The 27,989-nt window shown below is 35.8% G+C and overlaps 2 protein-coding genes and 1 pseudogene across 3 annotated transcripts; all 3 read right to left on the bottom strand.

Annotated features, from left to right (window-relative positions):
• Window positions 1-6: 6 nt before the first annotated feature.
• LOC143617208 (putative 1-acylglycerol-3-phosphate O-acyltransferase) lies at window positions 7-4,257 on the bottom strand (annotated as a pseudogene). Its single transcript, XR_013150791.1, has 9 exons — window positions 3,968-4,257; window positions 2,362-2,598; window positions 2,183-2,229; window positions 1,482-1,600; window positions 1,213-1,398; window positions 906-1,008; window positions 731-830; window positions 464-593; window positions 7-264 (listed from the first exon to the last, which is right to left on the bottom strand). The product of XR_013150791.1 is annotated as a putative 1-acylglycerol-3-phosphate O-acyltransferase (transcript).
• Window positions 4,258-6,640: 2,383 nt separating this feature from the next.
• LOC143617210 (uncharacterized) lies at window positions 6,641-9,319 on the bottom strand. The gene is made up of 4 exons (XM_077089838.1): window positions 9,118-9,319; window positions 8,802-9,008; window positions 8,543-8,757; window positions 6,641-6,835 (listed from the first exon to the last, which is right to left on the bottom strand). Exons 1-4 carry the CDS (start codon window positions 9,317-9,319, stop codon window positions 6,641-6,643), a joined length of 819 nt encoding a protein of 272 aa, XP_076945953.1.
• A 218-nt stretch (window positions 9,320-9,537) lies between these two features.
• On the bottom strand, window positions 9,538-12,165 carry LOC143617209 (uncharacterized). Its single transcript, XM_077089837.1, has 5 exons — window positions 11,769-12,165; window positions 10,859-11,189; window positions 10,020-10,798; window positions 9,701-9,863; window positions 9,538-9,610 (listed from the first exon to the last, which is right to left on the bottom strand). The coding sequence occupies exons 1-5, from the start codon at window positions 12,163-12,165 to the stop codon at window positions 9,538-9,540; spliced, it is 1,743 nt and encodes a 580-aa protein (XP_076945952.1).
• Between the last annotated feature and the right edge of the window lie 15,824 nt (window positions 12,166-27,989).

The raw sequence follows: 27,989 nt of genomic DNA, 5'->3' as shown, positions 1-27,989 counted from the left end.
ATAAAATACAAGTGTTGTAAGATAACACTTGGCAAGAGCCTATAACAATCACATTATATCAAATATGTTAATGTACAATGTGCAAATAATATTCAATCATTATATAATACAGTCTATGAAGAATTATTCAACAAATGATCCTACCGATGTAACACCTTCCTCTAGAGGATAGTTATCTGGATCCGGTGGCAGAAATCTACGGCAGCTGTTCAATACTGCCGAGTGGAAACCTGTCGCGTTGTCTAGAAACACAAAGTGACCCGCCTGTAAATCGTATTATCATATAAACATATGTTAGTATCATGACATTAAAGTTGGTTATAAACATTAGATACATGTGTTTACACAGTTATGAGTTATCACAGTCTCAACTTAAAATCAGTTGCGTATTGAATAGTCAGTTGTATGTGACATGTATGTGTGTGCGTGTATATATATCAAAATCATCAATTTGTGTGGATACCTGTGGGATCCGTATGATTTCACATTGGACATCCACAGGCATATTCTTGCGTGCTTCAACAGCCAGTATGTAATCCATCCAATCCTTGACACCGTATATAAAAGTTGTTGGCACTTTCCAGTCAGAAGATCTGCACCCAAAACAGATAATGATATTTCGATAGTTGAAATCATAAAATGTAGAAATGTTAAACTTATGCAATACAAAAAATGACATGTTTTCTATTATTCATAAATTGAAAGTAAATATCTAAACAAATTAACATACCTTTGTAATAGAGGACTCCGAGCAAACGCCCCAAATGAAAAAATATGCTTCAAACACAGCTCTCCACTCGCCTTTGCCACCAAAGTGTGGTACACATAATCTATATTTAAAATAATCAATCATTAAAATTGTTTTTCTAAAATGTTGATGTGTCAAGATGTTCGATTTCAATCACCTGTAAGTAATCTGGACTCGTCCTCAGTCAACGGCTGACCAATTGACCTTTCACCAAATCTTGCAGTTGTATATCTACGGACCAGATTTGGACCAAACCCGGCCTAAACCTCTGCATTACATGAGTCAACATATGAAACATTAAGGTTGACAAGTTATATGATAATTTATAACCAAATATGGAAATGAGCTTCATACATCTAACAAGAATATTACCTAATGGTAAGCAAAATTACCTATTTACCCTTTCTTAAACCCAGAACGAGACACTCTTATAGCGTAAACTTATGGGTCAACATTCGACAAACAAGTGGTCAAAGAAGATTTTATTACCTGACAACCTTCATAGGGGTAAAATTGGACTCCCATAAATAATTCAAAACCGCACCTTTCCATGTTTCTTGGAATTTAGCGAGTCGCTCTCATTTATGCTCGGTTTCAGACGAAAATCCAGCGGGTCCCACCATAATCAGATGTTGTACGTGCTCCGGATGCTTTAATATTTTCAGTAATCAGCTTATATTTTTCTTATTATTGTTATAGTAATCAATTGTTAGCATGACTGCATGAGGCTTACTTTAAGAGCATATTTAGCTGCAATGTACCCTCCAAATGAATGCCCGAGCAAAATAAAGTTATCAAGGTTTTTGGCTTTTAGCGATTCTTCAAAGGAATCAACAAACCAAGCCTCGGTTTCTGTTGAAATATACCACATTTATTTTGCATTAATTAGTAAAATAATGAAGATGATAATAATAAGTTCTTTTTGTGTGGTTTGGTCATTTTAACTAGTTCAGTCCAAAACTGAAACCTTCAACCCTTTTAAGTCACTATGGATTTACTTTGTTACGTTTTTTTGTCCCTAACACTAACTCTGTTAGATTTTCTGTTAGTTTACATGAAATGACCAAAATATCCCTATTTATTAAATTCTTTTGGACTGAACTAGTTAAAATGGCCAAACCACATGAACGGAAAGAGAACTTTCTCTATATGGTTTAGTCATTTTAGTTAGTTCAGTCCAAAAAGTTTTAATAAACAGGGGCACTTGGTCATTTCAAGAAAACTAAAAGAAAAAAATCTAACAGAGTTAGTGTTAGGGATGAAAATGGTTAAGAAAATAAAGCCATAGTGACTCAAAGAGCTAAAGGTTTCATTTTTGGACTAAACTGTTAAAAATGGCCAAAACCACACAAAACAGAACGTAACTCTAATAATAATTTCATGACTACATGCACATAAATATTTCATCAATAGAGTACAAGCCAAAGAAACAACCTTCAGTACTTGTGCAAGTGAAATCAGGCCTGCTAGATCCACCCCAACTGTCAAAACAAAAAGAATCAAGAGATAATAAAGTAGATACTGAAATTACAAAGAAGACGCTATTCATTAGAATAATGTTAATGCCCAAATTAGAAAGAAATTGAAGGAAATATATTGCGTGCTGAGCTTACCCAAGCTGATCAATTTCAATCACTCTGAAGTGTTTTGCAAGAGCATCAAAATTTCTGAAAAAGAAACCTTGACCAGCTGCATATCCATGCACCATTACAAGAGTAGGTGAACCCTCTTTGCTGTCAAAGGTAACCGTGTTGATGAACCGTGGTTCATTGCTAGCGGAACGAAACCAGCTCACTTTAGAACCAGGTGGTCCGGACCCAATGTTAACCTATTCTTGAGTATATGGTGTCCTGGTATTCAATCCAAAACAGTTACAACCTAAAATTTTCACTATTGTTATTTATAAGAAATTTCGAAAAATATAACAACAAATGCTATCCTGCTTTGCGATTCAGATTGCATATTTGCATCAAACAAGATCATAATGAATATACTATTCCTATACTCATTGTTTTGTCGGTACACACATGTACATTTCAAATTATAAGTTACAGAAGAATTAAATAATGTTAAGGCTAGACTTCACTAATTTTGTTTATAAAGTGCTCTCTCAGTTTACATTCAAGCATTTCAAATTATAAAATACAAAAGACCTAAAAAATGTTAAGATTAGACTTCAAACTTCAATTGTGAAGAAATTGAAACTTGGCATGTCACTTAACTTATTAGTAGAGCATAACAATTTTTTTTGGAAGGCCAGCAAATTTCAGTGCACCTAATGATTAATTGTAGGGTGGCTAAGTGGATTTGGTCCGTTATACATAGTTGGGTCAAACTAATGGCAGCGCGGTTTTTGACTCGGTTAAAGAGGTGTTGAAGTTCCCAAATAAGTATAAGAAAATAAGGAGGAAAGTCAACCAATACAAGCAATTTCACTCGTTACTTGTTGGTTTGATTTAGAAGGCAAGGAATGACAAAGATTTTCAATAATATTCCGGTGTTGGTTGACAAAACGGTAAATGACATAAAGGCTATATCGTTTTTTTGGGTAAAACATAGGAGGCGGAAATCCAACTTAGATTGGGAAGCTTGGTGTTTGTTCAATTTCTTAAAATTTCCCTTTGTAGAGTGGTGAGTCGATTGTGTTTGTTTTAGTTTTATTTTGTATTCGTACTGCTTTTTGGGCTTCTTGCAGCTTGTAAGTTGCTCTTTCCTTTTTAGAACATAACGATCAACAAGAGAAAAGTTTTGTACTAATCAGGGATGTTCATATTCGAAAAACTCGAAACTCGATTCGGTTCGAGTTCAGTAGTGGAATTCGAATTTAGGTTTCAAAGTTGGATTAATTAATTCGAGTATTCGCTGAACACATGCGCATTTCAGCTTATAGAATACAAAACAGTTAAAATATGCTAAAGATTAGATTTCAAACTTGAGCTGTGAAGATATCTACCTATTTGCTTAATTATTTTGTAACTAATTTATGCTTAAAGTGTTGTCCAAGTTAACATTCAACCTAAGGCTTAAAACAATTCAAAGGATCTAATTTAATTTTACTTAATGAAGAAATTGACGCTTAACAGATATAATTGTCCAGGTGTAAAAGTACTCTCTTTATTTATAATAATCACAGATATAATCATTTATAAGTATTAACATAACAATCAGAAATTATACAAAACAACAATAATTAGGGAATAATAATAAGTAAGTAAGTACTTGAGGAGTGATAAATCAGCGGCAACAATATGATCAGTAGACGTCGGAATCCAACGGAGAACAGAAGGCCACAGAGATGACGTTGCCGGAGCAGATGATGAGTTCAATTCCTCCTGAGCCATTATTTTGGAAATTGAACGTCTTAAGGCAAACCTAATGCTCATAAGTTAAATTATCATCATCATCATCATCATCGATTGATTGATTGATTACTAAACAAAACTTTGACTTGATCGCCGGCCAGATAAGTAACCGGCGATTAGAAGGCAATCGGAAGGAAAAAGGTTTGACTTTATCGTATATTCGTATTGGACAAGAAACTAACAGATTCCAAATGAGTTTGGAGTGTCTGTACGTGTGTATATATATATATATGGATCGAGTACATTACGTACGTGACTCGCATCCCCGTCGATTTCAAATAACACGCGGTGACAATATTGTAATATTCATCAAATCGTTGCTCCCATCGATTTCGTCCACCTTCAACATGTCCGTTCAGCAATCTGTCACCATCCAACGATCTTGTCCACCGTCCACCATCCAATGATTCCGTCCACCGTACACCATCTTCTTCCGTCACGACCTGTTGATAAAATTGACCAATTGAAATTGAAATTGTTGAACTAATTGACCAATTAAACTTTGAAATTGGTCTAATTAATCATCAATTTGAAGTTTCAATTGATCAATTTTGAGTTTTGAGTGATGGGTTTTAACTGAACGTTTAAAGTTTTAAACGCCATTTGCAGAAACCCAGTTGCAGATGTTCCATATTTTGTTCATATGATCGAATCAATGATCAAATTAACGGTCGATTGACGATTGTTTGATGATTATGAGATTATATGAAGTGATTTCAGTGTTCAATTTCATGTTTATAGGTGCTTAATTTTTTTTGTTAGTTTTAGAAGTTCTGAACACCTAGAACTTCTAAACTTTATCAGAACTTCTAAACTTTTTTTAACACCCAGAACTTCTTAGAACTTCTAAACTTTATCAGAACTTCTAAACTTTGTTTAACAACCCGAACTTCTTAGAACGTATTAGAACGTTTAAAGATGTTTATTGTTTTTTGAACATTCAGAACTTCATTGAACGTATTAGAACGTTTAAAGTTGCTCTTTTTTTGGTCAGAACGTTTAAAGCTCTTCAGTTTTGTTTCAGAACGTTTAAACATAATATTTTGAACCCTAATCAGAGCTCGATTGAGTGCGTTATTTTTGCAATTCCATAATCGATTGATGATTTTAAAGCCTCTTTCACATCAATTCGATTGATTAAATCATCAATTTTGGTGTTTATTTTGGTCAGAGCATTTAAACTTTGAGCAGAACGTTTAAATATGAACCCTAATCATAGCTCAATTAAGTGTGTTAATTAGTATGTTCATAATCGATTGATGATTCTAAAGCCACTTACACATCAATTCGATTGATTAAATCATCAATTTTTGATCAATTTGAAGATTTTTAATGTTCAGGGACGTTCTATTTCAATTTTAGTTTTTAACTTTAGAGATTTCATACTTTAAGATGTGATTAGAGTTTAGAAATTAGATTAGATTGAGCGACAAGTTCCTAATTTGGATCAGAGTTGATTTGTAATCGACGAATTTTGATCGCGAACTACTGTTGGGTTATTTACGAAATTGCCACCGCGCGTTTTTTAATCAAACGCTCTGGAATGTCGCGTACCTAATGTATGATAAGTCATTATTGTAGGTTAACTCACCCCTATATATATATACTATATATAATACACCAAACAAGGGAAAATTAAGACACCTGTTTTTAAGTAATTTACAACACTTAAAGCATGAAGTACATGTGTAATTAAGGGTAAACTTGTCTTTAAACACAATTCACTCAACTTACAAGTTTGCCCCCTCATCTTTAACCATATCATGTTTTTAGTTTTAACTTTAAACCAACTTCTCACCCATGATTTTTAAACGACAATAAGTTTTTCATACGTTAATATTTTTTGTAAATATATTGCACCATAAAAAAGAGTATTTTATTCTCTTTAATTTATATATAATATTATTATAATTTTTTCAATTGAAAAAATTAATATGTTACGTAGGGTGCTCAATGCCGGTTTTGGTTGTTTTTAAACGAAAACTAAACCATTAAAAATTAAAACCAAACTGTTATTAGCATTCTGGTTCTGGTTTGGTTTAAGAGTTTAAGCTTTGATAATAAAATTTGCTTAAAATGATTATTAATATAACCGTATCATCAATTCCAACTAAGTCAAAATATGATACATGAAAGGATAAAGGAAGTAAAAAAAAAACGACTAAAAGTAAACAACCCAGCTGGGAAACCAAACCGATGACCAGTTGTTTCAAGGTTTTAAACCGAACCATGAACACTCATAATTGTTACGTGATTAATAGATTCCACGTTCAAAGAGCCGCTGCATCGCGCGGGCACTCGTTTAGTATGTATATATATATATTCACACATGAAAAAAAATAACTTCTTCATGACTGTATTCTTGAGTTCAACTTATTTAACTTATGGTGACTCAAGTTCAAGGTTAAAATCCTATTAAGAGTGCTACACCATTAATGCCTCAATGATTCATACGCGAAATTCATGAAAGAGTTATGCTCGGATATCAATGTAGTAGAGTACAAAAACAAAACAGTTACCTAACTAGAACTCAGGTTGCTTGTTGTGGTATACCGTCGTTACGTTTGCATAATGCTCCCCTCTTTTCTCTTTCGTCCGTTAACACGTTACCTGCTAGTAACGCCTGAAAACGCTGACATGACTCAGTTTTTAACGCCAACCAGTTTGCAAAAGTGTTGTCATGGTGGATGTTACCGCCGGTGGGGTTAAACCCACAACGACCGGCCTTATAATAATTACAATATTGAAGAAACGTGAATGCATACCGATCTATGTCGTAAGAAAATGATAAAGGTTGGTTAGATATGTAATGGTATTTCTTTATAACATAACGTAAACTAGAAAATCATAATTTATGGGTACTCCAAAAGTCTTAGTAAGTGTTTTGGTCAAAAATCAACTAAGGATAATGTAACCAAATTTGTAAGGTGAGGTTTAGTGCTAAGTTAATAATAACGATTATGAAACAGTTACAAACATGAACACAAGGATTTGTTGCGAGGAAAAGCCCTTGATCTTGGTCGGATCGCCGGCACAAAAACCCCGGTTGATGACAAATCGTCTATCACCACTTTATTAATCAAAAAATGAGGTTACAAGGTTGGAGGTTATGATCAATGAATACAAGATTTCTAAGTGTGTGTTTTCTGCTATAGTTTGCTCTTAGATTGATAATGAACGTGTAGTGTGTAAAACCCTAATTGATCATAAGCTCGATAAAAAGAAAAAATATCTATAACTAGATGCCCTACAAATCTGCCACTCTCCCACTAGCTTAGCCCATCACTTTTGACCACGTGCTGAATGAGTCAGTAACGAGATATAAGGTAAATTAGGTCCTCTAGTCGTTATACCTATCAAATATTAACCCACATATAAGAAACAACCATTAGTAATAACAATTACTGAGGATCCTTGATCCTGACAGAACTCCGGAATTCTTCAGAAAGATAATTAATCCAGACATGTCTTTAAGAATAACATATCCTTAATACTTGATTATTTTGTGACCTAACCGTAACAATGAGTCATGTCTAATAACATACACTGCATTCTCAACATTTCAAATACAAGACCGGTTATCTAATGAACATATATCATAATATTAAACTGCGATGGAACATTAAATTATGTTTGGAAGTTCATAAACGTATGTGTAGTCGAATGTCAAAGAGTACATATCAAGAAAAGGTTTAAAAATAAATTTTAAATTCCTTCACTTGCAAGAATAAGTTTGGCGGCTACCAAATTGTATTATTATGCTTAGTATTTTATAATTATTTAAAATCCTCATGAAAAAATAACACATTTGAGCGAATACACGCGTAGCAAGCATCTATATCAACAAGTATCATAAATCAAATATTTAGATGCCACGTTTCTATTTTGATGCGACTTAATTGTTCGAAGAATATATATATATATATATATAAATACATACTAGGTTAGGTACTCGTGTGATACACGGGTTGGATAAATTATATTATAAAAAAGTTAATGAAACTAAAGATTCAACCAAAACATCTAATACATTAAAATGAAGACAAATAGAATTACATGACATAGCTATTATAAATATCTAAAAATCTCTTTATATACAACGTTTGTAGTTTTATTTGAAACTTGACCATCTTCATCAAAAATGTGTACTTTGAGCCATTCTCTTGTTGTAACTCTAGACAGCGCAACATATAACTGGCCATGGGCGAAAACTGGTTGTCTAAGAAATAAACCAACCCTAGAAAGTGATAGACTGGCTTTTATTGACTGTCATTGCAAAACAAACAGCAACTAGAAACTGCCTCCTTTGAAATCTGAATGGAATTTTTTTATCTGTTGGTATAAGATTTGATCTTGAAATATAAGTGCGGTCACCAATATTGGTTCCAGACATGACAACAACTTCAATAACACGATTATAAAGTCTCTTTACCTGTAATCTTGTTCCATCACATAGACCATTTTTTTGGTCAACATTTCTAAGTAGCATGATCGGTACTCCAACTTTTAGTACTAACTTGTGATTTGGCATTCCAGAAATTTTTAATCCATTTAAAACATCAGGAGAGTAAAAATTTTCTTGAAGCGTGTCACGAACATTTTCATCTGGACATATACTATCAGAGCTAAGGTATTCTTTCTCTTCTCCTGGAAACATGGACAACAAACGATCGTTAACTTCCTCAACGAACGATCGTTAACTTCCTCAAACACCTCATTTGTTGGTGCAAGTAAGGCTCCTTCACTAAAGAAATTTGGATTTTCATAGTCTTTGAGGATAGAAGGATTTACAAAGTCAATTAATTGTGAAATAGGATCAATGGTATCCTTAATAAGAAGATTGCCAGGAATATCAAAAGTCGCGTCACCATCATTTTGACCACCAAGTTTTCCCTCTCCTAGATCCAAAAGCCAATTAGCGAACTCTTTTGTTTCTTGTATTTTAGATTTGTCACTTCCAACGGTTAACCTCATGTTTTTTTGTTAGTTTAAGTACTTTGCAAGTACCCCAAAGGTAGGATGAACACAAAGATGCATTAACAATTTCTTGCCTCGTGCCGCCTTGAATAACAGGAAGAGTTTGTCTAAAATCACCTCCAAAAACGACAACTTTTTCACCAAATGGCCTTTCATTATTCATGTTACCACTTTGACCCAACATGTCTTTCAAGGTTCTGTCCAAAGCTTCAAACGCATGTTTATGAGTCATAGGTGCCTCGTCCCATATAATTAACTTTGTTTTCTTTAATAAATGGACAGCCTCAGTGTTTTTTTAATGCCACAAGACGAAACCTCAGTAAGATTTATAGGAATTCCAAACCTTGAATGTGCTGTTCGTCCTCCCGGCAATAATAAAGATGCAATGCTGCTTGAAGCAACATTCAAAACTATTTCTCCTTTGGATCTTATTGAAGCAGAAAGTGTCTTTCACAAAAAGGTTTTACCGGTTCCACCATAACCGTAAACAAAGAATACACCACCATTATCACCTTCGATTGCTCTATTAATATCATCATAAATTAGTCATTGTTCAGCTGTTAACTGACTCAAAAGACACCGAACCTCATTTTGTAAAGTTGGTATGTCATACGATAGCTCCTGAATAATCAAACGGTTGTTAGAAGACGATAGCGACTCATTATCAGGATAAGGCATAGTCAAAAATCTTCTTAAGCTATAATTGTTGCGTAGTAAAAATTTCTCAATCTCATATAAAGTCAGGTTTTTAAGTTGCTCTTCAGTTAGTGATAAATCTGTATATAATTAAAAACAAAATCATACATACATGATTCGAATAATATTAAAACACATAAAAAAAGTTGAAGCTTAAATTAAAAAGTAGAGTATAAGGTAAAAAAGAACCTGGAATATTTAATATTCTTCGTTGTTGGTAAAGGATGTCGTCTGACAAATACTCCATGTCTTCTCCCAAACAAATTCTGGCCTCGAAATACTATTTGACATTAGCATAGAAGCAAATAAATTACGAAGAAAAAAACCAGATCCCGATTGACTCGCTTCTTGAATTGCCTCGATATATTCGCTGTCATCATCTAAAAGACCAAGTGCATAACATGCATCTCTAAAAGTAGCATAAATTACACCATTAACCGTTTTAATTTCGTCGAATGATCTTGGTCCTTTTACTTTGTTAAGAAGAACTCTTAAAAAATATACTTCACCAAGAGAAGGAGAAACATGATGGATTCTACCAACTGCGAACCCTTTTTTTCTTCGTTCCCATTTTCGATCTTTAAGTACCCAAACAAACTTACTTGGAAATTCGACATAAGTAAGTTGTCGTGCAAGGTCGTCATGTTGATTACAATCCATCCAAGATGTGAACATGGAAGAATTTACAGATGCTTTCTCCAGCACATTCTCAAGGTCCTCGTCAGCCTCATAAACAACTTGTTGTTGTCCAGGAAGATGAAATGGGAGGCGCATCACAGAAGGATACCTATAATGAATATCAAAAGAAAAAATCCTCCATGATGCTTCACACGTAGATATATATCTGCAATCATAATATTCTTTTATTTCATCTTTTTCTGGAAGATCATCAACTCCTTCATTGTTTTGTACCACTGAAACAGTAGCCCTGTCTGGACCTTTGTTAATATACTTAAACAGATACTTGATGGACCCTGCTTGGTTGCACCACTCATCATTTATATGTGCCTGATATCTTTTTTAAAGTTCTTTGTTATATGGAACCACACTACGATTATCTAACTGTATATTTGACCTTTCAACATACGAGCCGGAGTCCCTTCTTCTGTATATAGGGAATCCATCTGAATCAAGTGAAGTTGCATTAGAAAACTTCTTTGGGAAGTTCTTTGAACATCTTTTATCAATCATAAATGAACACTTTAAATTAGCAGCCCAACATGGCCCATGCATCGTGAACTCCTTCACGAGTGAATATGATGTTGGATCTTCTTTTTCATCTAGAATCTCGGCACATATAAACTGGTCAACATTCTCAACAACAGTTAGTTTGTGATCGGGATGCAAAAATAAACATAAGTGGGCATGAGGCAATCCACGTTTTTGAAACTCCACAGTATAGACAACTACAAAAACGTTAAAACGAATAAAACATTAGTTTTGTAGATATTGTAAGTGGTTATATGATTACTATACACAAAAATTAACAATATATAAAATGCTAATATTTATTGTATAAATATTACATAATAATTAAATAAATTGAAACATACCTGCTGAAACTCTACCAAGTAGTTTTTATCTTTTAGGTCCTTAATAATTGAATCAAGCTTCATTTTAAATATTCTAGATAAGATATCAGGCCTGTCTTCGGGATTGATGTTGGTATCTTTAAGAAAATGTTTAATTTCTGGCCATTTTGGTTACATGTGATGGTTATGAAAAAGTTTGGATACCCAAACCACTTACATAGATCCATTGCATCTAGATAATTTGCATCATATATCTAGCACCACTGGTGAAAGATGAAGGTAATATTACACGGGGGTCCAATGCTAGAAACATCATCATTTCCTTGGATATGTAAATTGCGTAGGTTTTCATAAGTTTCACATCAAAGATGTTTTTGTTGATGACGCACCCAAAAAAGTCTTTCACTGTCAATCATTGTGTACCCATCAACTAAACTTATTGATACAACGTACGGGAAATAAGAATCAACGAAAATTTGTTATCCCTATCTTGAATTCTATAAGCAAAGAATTCTCTCATTGTACATTTTTTCAAATTTTTAGTAGATGAACTTGATGTTACTCTCTGTGGAATGTCAATTCTGTAGCAATCCTCTCCATACGGAAATATCATAGGATAATGAAGACCAATGTACGAAGGATGCAGTTCACTAATGCGTTTAAGCTCTCCGGACTGCATTTCTACAATAATATCTCGATTTTCATATGAATCAGTAATGTCTCCAACAATAAGAGCTGCAACTTCAGATGTGGTTGGTAAGTTATATGTTCTTCCATCTTGTTGCCTTTTTCCAATAAGACGGAGTTTTAGGTTGCAATTTGGATTTCGTTTGTAACAATCTCTAACCATTCTATATGTTTTGACCAAAACATTTTGAGAGTCTAACATACTCTTCAATTATGTTATAATTTCCAGATCAATCAAGTCTGAAGTTGAGGTAGATCCCCTGGTTGTGTCACTACAAAATATTTTTATTATTAGACCAATGTCTATATAAACAATGATAAAACCAAATAATAATAATAATGTATATGAAAATTTATTATACATGTCCACATACTGTCTTTCTATTTGATACTTCATTATCCGTGTCATATATGTATAGTTGGGAGAATTTAGGTTTTCCCCCTTGCAGAGGTAGAAGACTTCCAATACGATGAAAATTTTGCCCACCAAGTCTAAAAATGTACGGGGCTTTACCGTTATTAATGGAGTTATCAACTTTTCCACCCGTTGAAGTAAAACTAAATATCGAATTGTAACGGCGAATATTGTTTAAAAAGTATTTGCTTTTAGAGCCAACACCAGTAAACAATTTTTTATAGTTTAGATCAGGAGCTTTTAATCGTGGAAGTTGAACCTTGCCGTAACCACACCATAACAAATAATTTGTTATCCCATTATTTGTTCTACCATGTACTCCTTCATTTTTCCATAACTTTGCGTAACAACTTCCACACATCAAACTTTGATCACCATGGTCCAAGTAATCTGTTACACGATTTGAAATAAATAATTATAACTTTGTTATAAAAAAACTACTAAATTTTTGATTTTCTGAAATATATTTACCTCTAGATATTCCTACAAACGGGTCCCTAACAATATCGTCAACATGTATATCTTTGTTATGCATAATGTTACTCGTATTAGATGCACATGCTAAAATTAAAAGTTAAAATTATAATAACGAACACTATTGCTAAAATTGGAATGTTGTATGTGGTTGTGTTCATCTATAACCAATGTTTTCGTAACCGGATCGGACATCAAACCGGACGCATCACTGGTTCACTACTCGGACCGGTTGAACCGGCCCGCTCGGAACACTTATAAATTGAAATTACACAATATATAAAATATAATAAATATTCCCGATTTTTAGGAATATAATTTGAAAAAAAAGAGACTACTATCTGATTATGAACATATTAATAGTCGAATATTTCTAGATTAAATTTTTATTACTAAAATAAGTAACGTGCAATACTTTTTTAAAGTAAACTTAGTTTACATTTGAATAATTATTTGTATTAATATTGGTGCTTATTGAATTAGATAAACAAACTGCTAGCCCAGATGGCTTTGTACATTCCTTATAATTAACAGGTGTTGAGTTTGATTATTTGTGATAGCGTTGTTTATTTTTGTTTAACAATTTCTAATTTTAATTAACTTATGTTTGAACGTTTCATCTAGACCACTCGGACCGGCTGGACTATCGAATTCCGGTTGAACCGGTCAAACCGGCCGGTCCGGTCCGGTCTCCAAAACAATGTCTATAACTTTCAATTTTATATTCATAACAAAAAAATAATAATAACTAATATATAAATGCATACTAGCATTTACATCCGATGAATTTATACTTTCGTTGACTTTAGAGATGGATGTACGTTGATGTCTAACAGACGTATTTGAAGAGGAAGCAATTTTTTTGCCATAGGATATGCGGTTACTATTTGTATGTAAAAGTGTAGTATTTTGAAGCCTTAATGTAGACGCGTGCAGTTTAGATCTTCTATTATCCAAAATTAGTTTTTGTGCTTTTCGTTTCTCAGCAGCAATTCTGTTAATAACTGTAAACAAATATGAAACAAAGGGTAAAAAATATGAATATTAATAGAATTATACTGAATTACAAAACAGAATCGTAAATGCGACATACCGTTCGAAATATCCAATAAGGGAGTTCTTGATAGCTCAACTACAATAACAAAAATTAAATCAAATCAAATAAATAAACTGTAATTAACGTATCTAATTTATGCAGGTAAGTATAATGTGTGAATTTAATATAAATAGTGAAATCTTACTAATTGGTGTATGATTACGATTTAAACCTCCACTGGTAGACGGACAATACAAATTTGATATATCATGTACAGTTAATGTTGACGCATGCACTTTTGGCTTCTCAACAGCTTCTTTATTGAAAACTGTCATATAATTGCAAGACATATATAAAACATAATTTATGACTTTAATAATAATAAAGAAAATAATAATAATAATAATAATAATATTTATAATAATAATAATATGTTACGATGAAATTGGGTATAGAAATAAGTACATATTGTTGTAACTACATGTACCTGGTTTTTGTATAACGTTTGACACTCCACTGGTCGAGGAACCATCGACATTTGATGTATTATGACTGGTTAATGTTGACGGACGCACCTTAGCTTTTCTATAATAAGCTTTCGTGCTTTTCGTTTCTCAGCAGCTTCTCTGTTATAAACTGTTACAAAATTGCAAGCTATATATCCTTAATATAAATAAACATACTAATTCTATTTTAGACTAAGAATGGGTCTAAAAATCAATGAATATTTGCATATCGAAAAGGGTGCATGTGGTGTACCATGTGAAACGTCTGAAAAGGGAGTTCTTGTTAAAAAACCTATTAAAAAAGTTAGAAAAGTGAGTTAATATATTCCTCCTTATATTTCAATTTTTGGTGTAACTATAATGGGTCAAATTAATAAGAATGTAAGTTTGTATATCTTACTACTTGGATAAATACGGGCTGATCTTTCAATGGTAGGCGAATTATGGTCCTTTGACAAACTATCAGATGCATTATATTTGGATTTTCTTGAATCCAAAATGAGTTTTCGTTGTTTTCTTTTTTCAGCAGCATCAAAATAGGCATTGTTTTTATTAAACACTGCAACATAGATAAGTATTTTGAGTCTTTGTTGTTTTCTTAATTTAATTTAGCAAATTTAAATTCATGTTAAAAAAATCTCACTATCAAATGGAATACCATTTGAAATGTTCGACAATGGACTTCCAGATGCATCAACTGAAAAAAAAACAAACAGGCTCAATCTTTTATGTTAGATGTAATATAAAATAAACTAATATCCCATAAACTTGATTATAAACATGTATAAGAATGACTTACAATTTGACCTTGTTGCATATATCTTGTTAGAAACATCGTTCTCCGAATTCATAAGGTGAGCATTTGATTTTTTAGACATCGCCTTGTGATTTAACAAAATAAATACATTAAGTGTGAATTTAAAGCGTCAACAACATGACATAAATTTAAAAAAAATACATTATGCAGTTCAATTGGGTTTATACGCCAAAAAATTTTAAATTTGTTAAAGCAGATAGTTTGTCACGAGTTCACACAATTTTTTTAATGATGTTCAACAATAATGTATATTGTATGTTTGACGAATTGTAACATCCTACTTTCGGTTATATTAATAAAATAAATTTCGTTTATTTTATAGCGGGTCGTTATCGGTTTAGTTGAATAGAATACGAGATGGACTTGTGTTGGGTAAATGGATATGGGTTATGGACTTGGGTTATGGAGGAATGAAGGAAAGACCATGGGCTTAAGCCCATGATCAAAAATATATATACCCTTAATCCTCCATTTAATTCATTTACACATATCCCTTACACCTCTCAAACACACACACTTAAGCTCTCTCTCTCTCTAGCCTCTCTCTAGCCGAAATATAGAAGAAGAATCGGATCCCGACCCAAGGTATGATAGTATTTTGTTGTATGAGCTTAAATCTGTTAGTTATGGTCACTAAACGACGAGCGAACACCGTTAAACCGTTTAAGTCATGAGATCCGGGTGGATTCGGGTATAAACCGAACCTATGATGAGCTTAGGGGTCACCCTAGCTCAGATCTGGATCGAACGGGACGAAAAACGGTGAAAAACGAGTTAAAACTCGTTTTTCCGACGTGTTCGCGGCTTTCCGGCGGCTTTCCGGCAAAGGCGGCGCCGGAATAGTGGTACGAGGATAAGGAATGTCAGGGAATGTTCTGACATTCCCTGACCTAACCCTAGTTCGCTATGGGGACTTAACGAATTGAAGGTGATTCGTTAGTTGATTCGCTTAAGGGAGCACAGCGAACTAGCTCTAGTTCGTCTATGATTCGTCTCTGATTCGTTAAGGGAAAAGGGTAACGAATTACCCTTGACTCGTTATGATTAGTTCGTTAAAAGAAATAACGAATTAGAAGGTCCAATTCGCTATATGGACTGATTCGTTAAGGAGTCCAGTTCGTTAAGGGTTCAGTTCGTTATAAGAACCAGTTCGCTAGGATAATCCAATTCGCTATGAACCAATAACGAATTAGAAGTTTAACTGAATGACAATAACAGTCCCTGGACTTAGAAAAGAACGATTTAATTACAAAGAAGCCCTTGGACTTTAAGTAGCAAATTATTTAAGGATTCAAAACCCTAATGGAAAATGTGTTAAGGCAGTTAGTCGGGCACAGCTCAAGAAGGGAATAACCGTAAACGGTGAAGGCAACAGCATTGAGGTGAGTTTCTAGCCCCACTTCCTTGTTATGTTTTCGGGGCTGTGTGCATACTCGATGTGATAGTTAATATACTTACCTTAAGTGGTAAGTGTATGCCTTGTATGATGTATGTATGATGATTGCTTGACGGTGCGTGAACGATCTTCGGATATTTCATGTACCGTCAGGTGGTAGCTAAAGACGTGATTGCTATGTATGATGTAAGATAAGATGCATGTATGAATATTTATGATGTATGCATAATGTACGTATGATAAGTTAATGGTACGTGAACGCTCTTCGGAGATTTCACGTATTGTCAGGACATGTATAGTGTGAAGCTATGGAAGAAAGGGTACCGAACCCTAATAATACCTGAGGATGAAGGGTACCGGACCCTAATAATATCCGAGGATGAAGGGTGACCGGACCCTAATAATATCCGAGGATGAAGGATGACCGGACCCTAATAATATCCGAGGATGGAGGGTACCGGACCCTAAAAATATCCGAGGTATGTAGGGTGAAACGCCCTTTATAATGTATGGTTAGATATGAATGTGTATGGACGAATGCTGATCTTGATATGTTGTAATGCGTACCTTCGGGCACGTATATGTGTATGAAAAGTAAGTTACGTGATTAACTAGAACTCACTCAGCATAGCTGACTTTTAGTATGCACGCAGGCAAATAGGTTGAGGCAGCTCGCGTGACTGAAGACACATGGCATGGAAATCGAAGATACTGGCATCTCGAAGAAATGTTGTGACGTTTTAAAGACTATGTTTTGTTTTAATTGACTACGAATGTTTTATAAGACATGACTTGATGGTTATGTAAAATGTTATGGATGAAGTTTTTATTATTCCGCGAAAGTTTTTGTTAACTCTGATATTTAGAACTGCGTTTATGAGTAAATCCAACGTTAAAGTAGGGCTACCGGTAACGGGGCCTTACAAGTTGGTATCAGAGCAAAGTTCGAGAGATTTAAGCATCCTACATGCTTAGACTCGAACAGAGAATGGGGTACAAATTAAGAAAAGAAAGACGATGCCAGTATGAGAATGCCATGTGTCACTCAAGCAAGCTAAATAAAGGTAAAGTACGTGATTAAATTCACATGTAAAGTAGAATAATGAATGAATGTTTGCGTAATTGCTAAATAAAGAATGTGTGAATGCTAGCTTAATTTCTAGGGATAGAGGTATAAGATGATATGAAATTCTTGATTGTCTAATTGTTAGAAGTAGAACCAGCACAAATAGACTCATAAAGGGAAGTGTATAGGACACGGAAAGTAACGTGATCAGCTAATCACAGCTGGCCACTGTTATTACCTGTTAGCCTTACTATCCTTGTACTAAATGGTTCCTTAAGTGATGACGTTTGTGTTTCCTTATAGAATACTAATGGCTGGAGCTAAGAAAGCTGCTGGAAAAGGAGGACGTACGGGATGTCGTGGCAGCCACGCGTTGTCCGAGAACCGTCAGTGGAAGCAGCTACTAATAATGAGGGAGAAGGAAGTGCAGCTGGTGGAAATCCGAGTAACAACGAGGGGTATCAACTCGACCCTGCTGTTCAAGGTGCCATTGTGCAAGCGGTAGCAGCTGCTGCGAAGAACTGGAATGCTGAAGGGTCTGCTGGAGGTCGTGAAAGAACCGCTGAAAGGGCGGAAGGAGATGGTAAGAAAAGTGGTGAAGGGGAAAGGGAAGAATCAAGCGTGGTGAAGTCAGTGAAGGTTTATGACGAGAAAAGGGGCCGAGGTGGGTGCAACTATAAGTCTTTCAAAAGCTGTGGTCCACCGGAGCTAACCGGCTTGGGAGACGCAATCGCTACTCTCCAATGGATAACCGCGATGGACAAAATTATCCGAATTAGCGAATGTCGTCCCGACCAAGCTGTGGGGTATGCTACCCAATCCTTCGGTGAGGAGGCGATGTACTGGTGGGAGACAGTCGAGCAGAGGAAGAGTCGAGAAGAGATCAAGGCCTTGAGGTGGGACGATCTGAAGGAGTTAGTGATGAAACGATTCTGTGCTGATGCAGAGATAGAGAAGGTTGAGATGAAGTTCTTAAGTCTGAAGGCGGATAAGATGACTCACCGAGAATACCTCACTGAATTCAACCGTCTGTCAAGGTTGGTGCCAGACATGGTGAACACCGAGGCCAAGCGGATCAAATTCTACCTCAGGGGACTGCCACAGAATGTTCGTGTCTTGGTCAAGGCTGGTAGACCAGGTACTTTTGATTCTGCTGTGGGGCTCGCGAAAACGGTTTATGAGGACTTGATAGATGAGGTGGCTATGGATGAGAAGAAGGAGAAGAAGTGGGTTGCGCCTGCCAAACGACCTGGTACTCAGTTATGGAACCCTAGGGACAAGAAGCAGAATGTGTGGGGGAGAAAGACATGCAAGACGTGTGGGAAGGTACACGGTGGCGAGTGCAAGGGGGGTACTGGTTCGGACGTGTGCCACAAATGTGGAAAGGATCATGGTGGAGAATGCATGATGGGGACAAATGCCTGCTATAAGTGTGGGAAGATGGGTCATTATGCTAATGAATGTAATGCAAAACCAGCATGCTTTAAGTGCGGTAAGACAGGCCATATGGCAAGGGAGTGCGCCGATGGTGAGGCCGGAGGTAGTGGGAAGAAAGATGCTGATCAAGCAAGGCCGAGGACTAGAGCCTACATGCTGACCCAGGAACAGGCTAGACAGATTCCTGATGTTGTGACCGGTACGTTCCTAGTAAACGGTATTTCTGCTTCAGTATTATTTGATTCGGGTGCGAATAGGAGTTTTGTAGCTACGACGTTTAGTAAACTAGCAAAAATGAAAAGTTGCCGAGTGTTTGAAACCTTCATAGTAGAAACCGCTAGTGAAACCTCGGTGGAAATAATGAAAATGGTTAAGGATTGTAAGATAGAATTAGAGGGACATGAGTTCCCTGTTACTTTGTATGTCATAACCTTAGGAGGGTTCGATGTAGTCTTGGGAATGGATTGGTTATCCGAATACGAAGCTCAGATAGTATGTAAGAGTAGAATAATAAAGCTAAAGTCCTTGGATGGTAGTGTCGTGACGGTTTATGGCGATAAGAAAAGTTCAGGTTTTAACGTCATTTCAATGATAAAAGCCAAAGGTTTGTTAAGGCGAGGGTGCGGTGCCTACCTGGCGTATGTTGTCAACGCTACGGCCGAGACGAAAGAAATGAAAGATGTTCCTATTGTGCGCGATTACCCGGAAGTATTCCCTGAGGATCTTACGGGGTTGCCACGGGAACGTGAGATAGAATTCCTGATAGATTTAATACCAGGAGCCTAGCCCGTCGCGAAAGGGCCTTACCGTCTAGCGCCGTCTGAGATGAAAGAATTGATGTCCCAACTACAAGAACTCCTTGACAAAGGTTTCATAAGACCAAGTGTTTCTCCTTGGGGCGCGCCAGTGTTGTTAGTGAAGAAGAAAGATGGAAGTATGAGAATGTGCATAGACTATCGCGAGTTGAACAAGCTTACGGTAAAGAATAGATATCCTTTACCAAGGATTGACGATCTGTTTGACCAACTGCAAGGGTCAAGCTGGTTCTCACGAATAGATCTCAGATCAGGCTATCGTCAGTTGAAGGTGAAAGAGGCAGACATCCCTAAAACAGCGTTTCGGACGCGGTATGGACATTATGAGTTCCTCGTAATGTCATTCGGTCTAACGAATGCTCCCGCAGCATTTATGGACATGATGAATAGGGTATGTCGGCCAATGTTGGATAAGTCGCTTATTGTCTTCATCGACGATATATTGATTTATTCCAAAAGCAAGTCCGACCATGCTGAGCATCTGCGAGAAGTATTTGAGACTCTGAAGAAAGAGAAGTTGTATGCTAAGTTTTCAAAATGCGCGTTCTGGTTGCGAGTCGTAATGTCATTCGGTCTAATGAATGCTCCCGCAGCATTTATGGATATGATGAATAGGGTATGTCGGCCAATGTTGGATAAGTCGGTTATTGTCTTCATCGACGATATATTGATTTATTCCAAAAGCAAGTCCGACCATGCTGAGCATCTGCGAGAAGTATTGGAGACTCTGAAGAAAGAGAAGTTGCATGCTAAGTTTTCGAAATGCGCGTTCTGGTTGCGAGAAGTACAATTTCTAGGTCACGTGATCAATCCTGAAGGGATTACTGTGGACCCAGCTAAGATTGAAGCGATAACAAATTGGAAGACTCCACATAATTCGACTGATATACGAAGCTTCTTAGGGTTAGCTGGCTACTATAGGAGATTCATCGAAGGTTTCTCCAAGATAGCCGCACCGTTGACCGGCATGACCCGAAAGTCGATAGTATTCAGTTGGGGTAGGTTTCAGGAAGAGGCTTTCCAGGAGTTAAAGAATAGACTCACGCAAGCTCCAATCCTTGCTTTACCCGATGGTGACAAGGATTTGGTTGTTTGTACTGATGCTTCGCATCGTGGGTTAGGTTGCGTGTTGATGCAACGAGGAAAGGTGATAGCTTACGCGTCTAGACAATTGAAGGTCCATGAGAGTACTTATCCGACGCATGATTTGGAGCTAGCAGCAGTAGTGCATGCTCTCAAGATATGGAGACACTATCTGTATGGTACTAAGTGTACCATTTACACAGATCATAAGAGTTTAAAGTACTTCTTCGAGCAGAAGGAATTGAACATGAGGCAGAGAAGATGGTTAGAATTGATAAAGGATTACGACTGCGATATTAAGTACTACCCTGGTAAAGCTAACGTGGTCGCTGATGCACTAAGCCGTAAGAATGAGGAAGTCATTGCATTAGTAAAGTCATATCAGTTAGTTATGAACTCAAGCTTATTTGAAGAAATCATCAAGGTGCAGTCTGAAGTGCTGGTAGATGAAGGGCTAGTAAAGAAAGAAAGGATTTTTGGTCAGCAAGACGAGTTGATGGAAAACACGCATGGTGTTAAGACTAGGTTTGACCGCATGCGGATTCTACGCCATGGAGATCTCAGAGGTCGAATCTTAGATGAAGCTCATAAGTCAAGATATTCTATTCATCTAGGAGCTATGAAGATGTACCAAGATTTGAAAAGAGACTACTGGTGGCCAGGAATGAAGAATGATGTGGTAGATTACGTCAGTAGGTGCTTAACTTGTTTACAAGTCAAGGCAGAGCATCAGAAGCCTTATGGGAAAATGCAGCCTTTAGAGATACCAGAATAGAAATGGGAACACATCACCATGGATTTCATAACTAAGCTACCTCGTACAGCTAAGCATCATGATACCATCTGGGTGATTGTGGTCCGTTTGACCAAGAGTGCTCACTTTCTGCCTATACGAGAGGCTATCTCGTCAGAAACGTTGGCAAGCTTGTTCATTAAAGAGGTTGTATCTAAGCATGGAGTGCCGTTATCGATCGTGTCTGATAGAAATACTCGTTTTACTTCGAGGTTTTGGAAGAAGTTCCATGAAGCTATGGGAACAAGATTGAACATCAGTACGGCGTATCATCCTCAAACACATGGGCAGTCTGAAAGGACGATCCAAACCCTTGAGGATATGCTACGTGCTTGTGTTTTGGACTTTGGAGGGAGTTGGGACGATCATCTGCATCTATCAGAATTCTCCTACAACAACAGTTATCATTCAAGTATTGGTATGCCACCGTTTGAGATGCTTTACGGTAGACGATGTAGAACCCCGGTATGTTGGGGGGAGATTGGTCAGAACGAGATAGGAAGTTTAGAAGTTGTGCAAGAAACTTCTTCAAAGTTTGATTAGATTAAGGCAAGGATGAAAGCTGCTCAAGATAGACAGAAGTCGTATGCTGATAAGCGGCGACGACCGATTGAGTGTAACGTTGGTGACAGTGTGATGCTCAAGGTCTCGCCTTGGAAAGGAATCATTCGCTTCAGGAAGATAGGAAAGTTGAGTCCTAGGTACATTGGCCCGTTTAAGATTATAGATCGTGTGGGTGAAGTGGCTTATAAACTGGAATTGCCTGAAGAGTTAGAAGGAATTCACTCAACCTTCCATGTTTCTCATCTAAGGAAGTGTCTAGCTGATGACACATCGGACGTGCCATTGATGGACATTGAGGTTGATGAACAGCTGAACTACATCGAGCAACCAATAGGGATTGTCGATCGCAAAGACAAGCAACTTCGTCACAAGGTTATACCCCTAGTGAAAGTGATATGGAAGCATCGCAAGGGATCGGACGCTACATGGGAAGCTGAGGATGAGATACGCAAGTTTTATCCGAATCTGTTTATGTAATAGTTAGGTTTCGGGGACGAAACCTCTTTAAGGAGGGAAGACTTGTAACATCCTACTTTCGGTTATATTAATAAAATAAAGTTCGTTTATTTTATAGCGGGCGTTATCGGTTTAGTTGAATAGAATACGAGATGGACTTGTGTTGGGTAAATGGATATGGGTTATGGACTTGGGTTATGGAGGAATGAAGGAAAGACCATGGGCTTAAGCCCATAATCAAAAATATATATACCCTTAATCCTCCATTTAATTCATTTACACATATCCCTTACACCTCTCAAACACACACACTTAAGCTCTCTCTCTCTCTAGCCGAAATATAGAAGAAGAATCGGATCCCGACCCAAGGTATGATAGTATTTTGTTGTATGAGCTTAAATCCGTTAGTTATGGTCACTAAACGACGAGCGAACACCGTTAAACCGTTTAAGTCACGAGATCTGGGTGGAATCGGGTATAAACCGAACCTATGATGAGCTTAGGGGTCACCCTAGCTCAGATCTGGATCGAACGGGACGAAAAACGGTGAAAAACGAGTTAAAACTCGTTTTTCCGACGTGTTCGCGGTTTTCCGGCGGCTTTCCGGCAAAGGCGGCGCCGGAATAGTGGTACGAGGATAAGGAATGTCAGGGAATGTTCTGACATTCCCTGACCTAACCCTAGTTCGCTATGGAGACTTAACGAATTGAAGGTGATTCGTTAGTTGATTCGCTTAAGGGAGCACAGCGAACTAGCTCTAGTTCGTCTATGATTCGTCTCTGATTCGTTAAGGGAAAAGGGTAACAAATTACCCTTGACTCGTTATGATTAGTTCGTTAAAAGAAATAACGAATTAGAAGGTCCAATTCGCTATATGGACTGATTCGTTAAGGAGTCCAGTTCGTTAAGGGTTCAGTTCGTTATAAGAACCAGTTCGCTAGGATAATCCAATTCGCTATGAACCAATAACGAATTAGAAGTTTAACTGAATGACAATAACAGTCCCTGGACTTAGAAAAAAACGATTTAATTACAAAGAAGCCCTTGGACTTTAAGTAGCAAATTATTTAAGGATTCAAAACCCTAATGGAAAATGTGTTAAGGCAGTTAGTTGGGCACAGCTCAAGAAGGGAATAACCGTAAACGGTGAAGGCAACCGCATTGAGGTGAGTTTCTAGCCCCACTTCCTTGTTATGTTTTCGGGGCTGTGTGCATACTCGATGTGATAGTTAATACACTTACCTTAAGTGGTAAGTGTATGCCTTGTATGATGTATGTATGATGATTGCTTGATGGTGCGTGAACGATCTTCGGATATTGCATGTACCGTCAGGTGGTAGCTAAAGACGTGATTGCTATGTACGACGTAAGATAAGATGCATGTATGAATATTTATGATGTATGCATAATGTACGTATGATAAGTTAATGGTACGTGAACGCTCTTCGGAGATTGCACGTATTGTCAGGACAGGTATAGTGTGAAGCTATGGAAGAAAGGGTACCGGACCTAATAATACCTGAGGATGAAGGGTACCGGACCCCTAATAATATCCGAGGATGAAGGGTGACCGGACCCTAATAATATCCAGGATAAAGGATGACCGGACCCTAATAATATCCGAGGATGGAGGGTACCGGACCCTAAAAATATTCGAGGTATGTAGGGTGAAACGCCCTTTATAATGTATGGTTAGATATGAATGTGTATGGACGAATGCTGATCTTGATATGTTGTAATGCGTACCTTCGGGCACGTATATGTGTATGAAAAGTAAGTTACGTGATTAACTAGAACTCACTCAGCATAGCTGACTTTTAGTAAGCACGCAGGCAAATAGGTTGAGGCAGCTCGCGTGACTGAAGACACATGGCATGGAAATCGAAGATACTGGCATCTCGAAGAAATTTTGTGATGTTTTAAAGACTATATTTTGTTTTATTTGACTACGAATGTTTTATAAGACATGACTTGATGGTTATGTAAAATGTTATGGATGAAGTTTTTTTTATTCCGCGAAAGTTTTTGTTAACTCTGATATTTAGAACTGCGTTTATGAGTAAATCCAACGTTAAAGTAGGGCTACCGGTAACGGGGCCTTACACGAATGGTGGTGTTTTAATAGAACAACTTAATTATAATATTCTAGTTTAACATGTATAATGTATATAATTGAAATATAATCTATACAATTGAAATACACTAAACATAATTACAAAAATACTAACACATGTATTATAACTTAGCCAATGGTCCACCACCGTTTCCGTGCGGGCCTCTCGGGCTTGACCTCTGGTACGAATATATTATGTAAACTCTATATATTTTACAACTATTACTTCACACTTTGATTAGTATACACAAATATGCATTTTATGCAGAAAATATGTTTGGATATAAATCCATCCTTCACCTGCAACTAAACACTATCCTACACCTCAACTATAACAATAAAAATGCCTTAATATAACATCTTTGCCTTCAACTTTGGTCAGTATTATCGTTACATTATTCGCACGAAGTATGCATACTTTTTTTAACAAAAGTGAAAAAAAAAAACAGAGAAACTATAAAAACGTATAATGATGTGCAATATATTATGATGTGCATGATCATAAAGGGCCAACTAAAAAATATTATATTAATATATGATGTGCAATATAAAAAACATACTTGGATGTGAACTTATTGTCGATAAAACGATTGAAGAGGAGCAGAACACATGAAAGGTTCTTGAGGTTGTAGTGATGGATATTTGTTTGTGACTGCAAACACAATCAAATAAATAAAGGTGTTTCGTAAGGAAAGAATAACACCATAGAATTTTAGTTTTAGAAGTTGTTGGGATATTGAAATTCAAAATTTTATTTTTAGAATGAGGAAATTGAATGACAACTAATAGGTAGCGTTTCTTTTTACCCAATCATTTCCTTATTTTTCTTTTACAAATAAATCATTGTTTTCTTATTTTAAAGGTTTAGATTGATTGTTATTTTTATACACAAAATAAACAAATGTGTTTGTGTACAGTAAATCTATGGAGTCCTCACTCCCGGACATAAATTTTTTAAACAATATATATCAAACTCTAGAAAAACATAAAGATAAAATACAATATTATTATACATGTTTTATTGCCTAATTATTTGTAAAATTGCATAAAAAAGACGTACTAAAATTTAAAGATAGGTCACATGACACTTACATCACATACCATTTGAAATGTTTAACAATGGACTTCCATATGTTATTTAACTTAATTAGTAGTGCATAACTTAAGGGAAGTCATTAATTATTAATTGATATTGAAATTTTGTTTCCATAGCAGAAATAAATCAAAACGATATATATATGAGTCTTAATTCTTGATACGTAAGTTTAGGGAATTCACTAATTAGAGTTGACTACTAATTTTTTATTTTATATATTTTATAACTAAATATATATAAACCAGTTATTACTTTTAGCTGTGTATAACTAAATATATTTGATTCATAATTTTTACTTAACTGACATATAGTTATTAAAATATGTAGAGTTTATTACATTATATATTTTAGAGTTAAGTGTTTTGACTTACAAAAATACATGTATTATAACTTAGCCAATGGTCCGCCACTGTTTCCGAGTGGGACGCTCGGGTTTGCCATCTGCCACGAATATATTAGACAAACTCTATATATTTTACAACAATTATGTTTAATATTTTGGAGCACACGTTTGTTTTATAACTTAGCCATTGGTCGACCCCGTTTCCAAGCAGGCTGGTCGGGTTTGACATGTGACTCGAGCATAGAACTTGCAATAAACATTCAGAACAACAAATAGACCATATAATAGAACATTAATCTTTAATATTAATATAAAAAGTTTAAATTCAAATTCAGACACACAAACCGAAACAAAACATCAAACAAAATACCAAACAAAACAAAAAAACAGACGACTTATTCGGAAAAACAAAACAAAAACTTGAAACAACCATACTTGTCGTCTTTCACCAATCTCCCAAATTCAAAATAATCAATCTTGTTTTTCAAGCTTGGGGATCAACAGCTTTGGAATCATATTTTCACCCGGTTTAGCAATCTTGATCCCTGGACGTCCCTTATTGGAGGTAGCAACCTCAAGTTCATCGACATCATAAACGGTGTAAAGCTTACGTTTAGTGGGTACGCTATCTTCACAAATCTTCTTTCCCTTGACTTTATCGGTAACAGAAATCGGGGTCTCATTATCAGCAGTAAATGAGGCAGAATCCTAACAGTTATCCATCCAAAAATAAATCAGTAAGTTATATTCGTTAAATGTATAACATAATAAGTTTGTTATATATATAGGGTAGGGTTAATGTAAAAAACAATATTTTTGTGAGAAGAATAAAAATAGATCTAGACCATTGGATCTATGATCTAGTGGTTGAGATTGGTAGTTTTTAAATAATTGTATTGTTTCATATTTACATTGTATAGTGTCATATTTAGGTGGTTTGTTTTATTTTAAAGTTCTTCTCACACTTGTCACAAAACACTTGTTTTTTATTTGAACTCTCTTCTATATATATATATATATATATATATATATATATATATATATATGTTAAGCTACTCTGTAATATCTTGAAAATTAATTAAGAAACATTGTTGAGTGTTAATTGAAAGAAATAGAAAGAACATACAAGCTAGTTTGTAATATCTTTAAAATGGGGTTGTTTGGGTTAAAGTGATGTTGCTGGTCAAGGCATGCCCATATAAAGTTTAGTTCCAGGCCCATACCTTATCTCCCAACACAACAGTGTATCTCCTTCAACGAATGTATGACCGTTGTGGTTGATTGATTGACGATTACCAACACTATATATAGGGTGATGAGATTCCAATTGCATTGAAACAATTCTTCAATCAATTCGTTCTTCTTTGTTCAACTAAACTCATTTAGTTCAAGATTACAGGTTTTGATAAATTTGTTTTTGGTTGAATTGAAGAAACTTTATTTGCTTTATTATTGTGCTAAAAGTGTATGTTTTCCACATGATTGTGTTTTTTTCTCGTTTGGCGATAAAAGATCTAGTACTTATGTAATCGGAAGTGTAGCCTTGACCATGTTTGGTGCTAATTGGTTTTATAAGC

Source organism: Bidens hawaiensis, unplaced genomic scaffold, assembly GCF_021521415.1.
Source record: "Bidens hawaiensis isolate Kalapana, Puna unplaced genomic scaffold, B.hawaiensis_p1.1 tig00053101_1, whole genome shotgun sequence".
Taxonomy (NCBI): Eukaryota; Viridiplantae; Streptophyta; class Magnoliopsida; order Asterales; family Asteraceae; genus Bidens; species Bidens hawaiensis.
This window is presented reverse-complemented; position numbering and strand designations above follow the sequence as displayed.

Bases quoted from the DNA above. Each gene is read 5' to 3' on its own strand.
- LOC143617210 (XM_077089838.1), bottom strand. From the start codon at position 9,319: ATGACTCATAAACATGCGTTTGAAGCTTTGGACAGAACCTTGAAAGAC. The intron at 9,009-9,117 runs GTACTTGCAAAG...TTTTGGATCTAG, and splicing joins GTGTTCATCCTACCTTTGGG to GAGAGGGAAAACTTGGTGGT. The intron at 6,836-8,542 runs GTAAAGAGACTT...AATTATTATAAG, and splicing joins GTGATGGAACAAGATTACAG to GCCGGTCGTTGTGGGTTTAA.
- LOC143617209 (XM_077089837.1), bottom strand. From the start codon at position 12,165: ATGGTTAGAGATTGTTACAAACGAAATCCAAATTGCAACCTAAAACTC. The intron at 10,799-10,858 runs GTCAAATATACA...ACTTTAAAAAAG, and splicing joins TCCGGCTCGTATGTTGAAAG to ATATCAGGCACATATAAATG. The intron at 9,611-9,700 runs GTATGACATACC...TGATATTAATAG, and splicing joins TTGATTATTCAGGAGCTATC to AGCAATCGAAGGTGATAATG.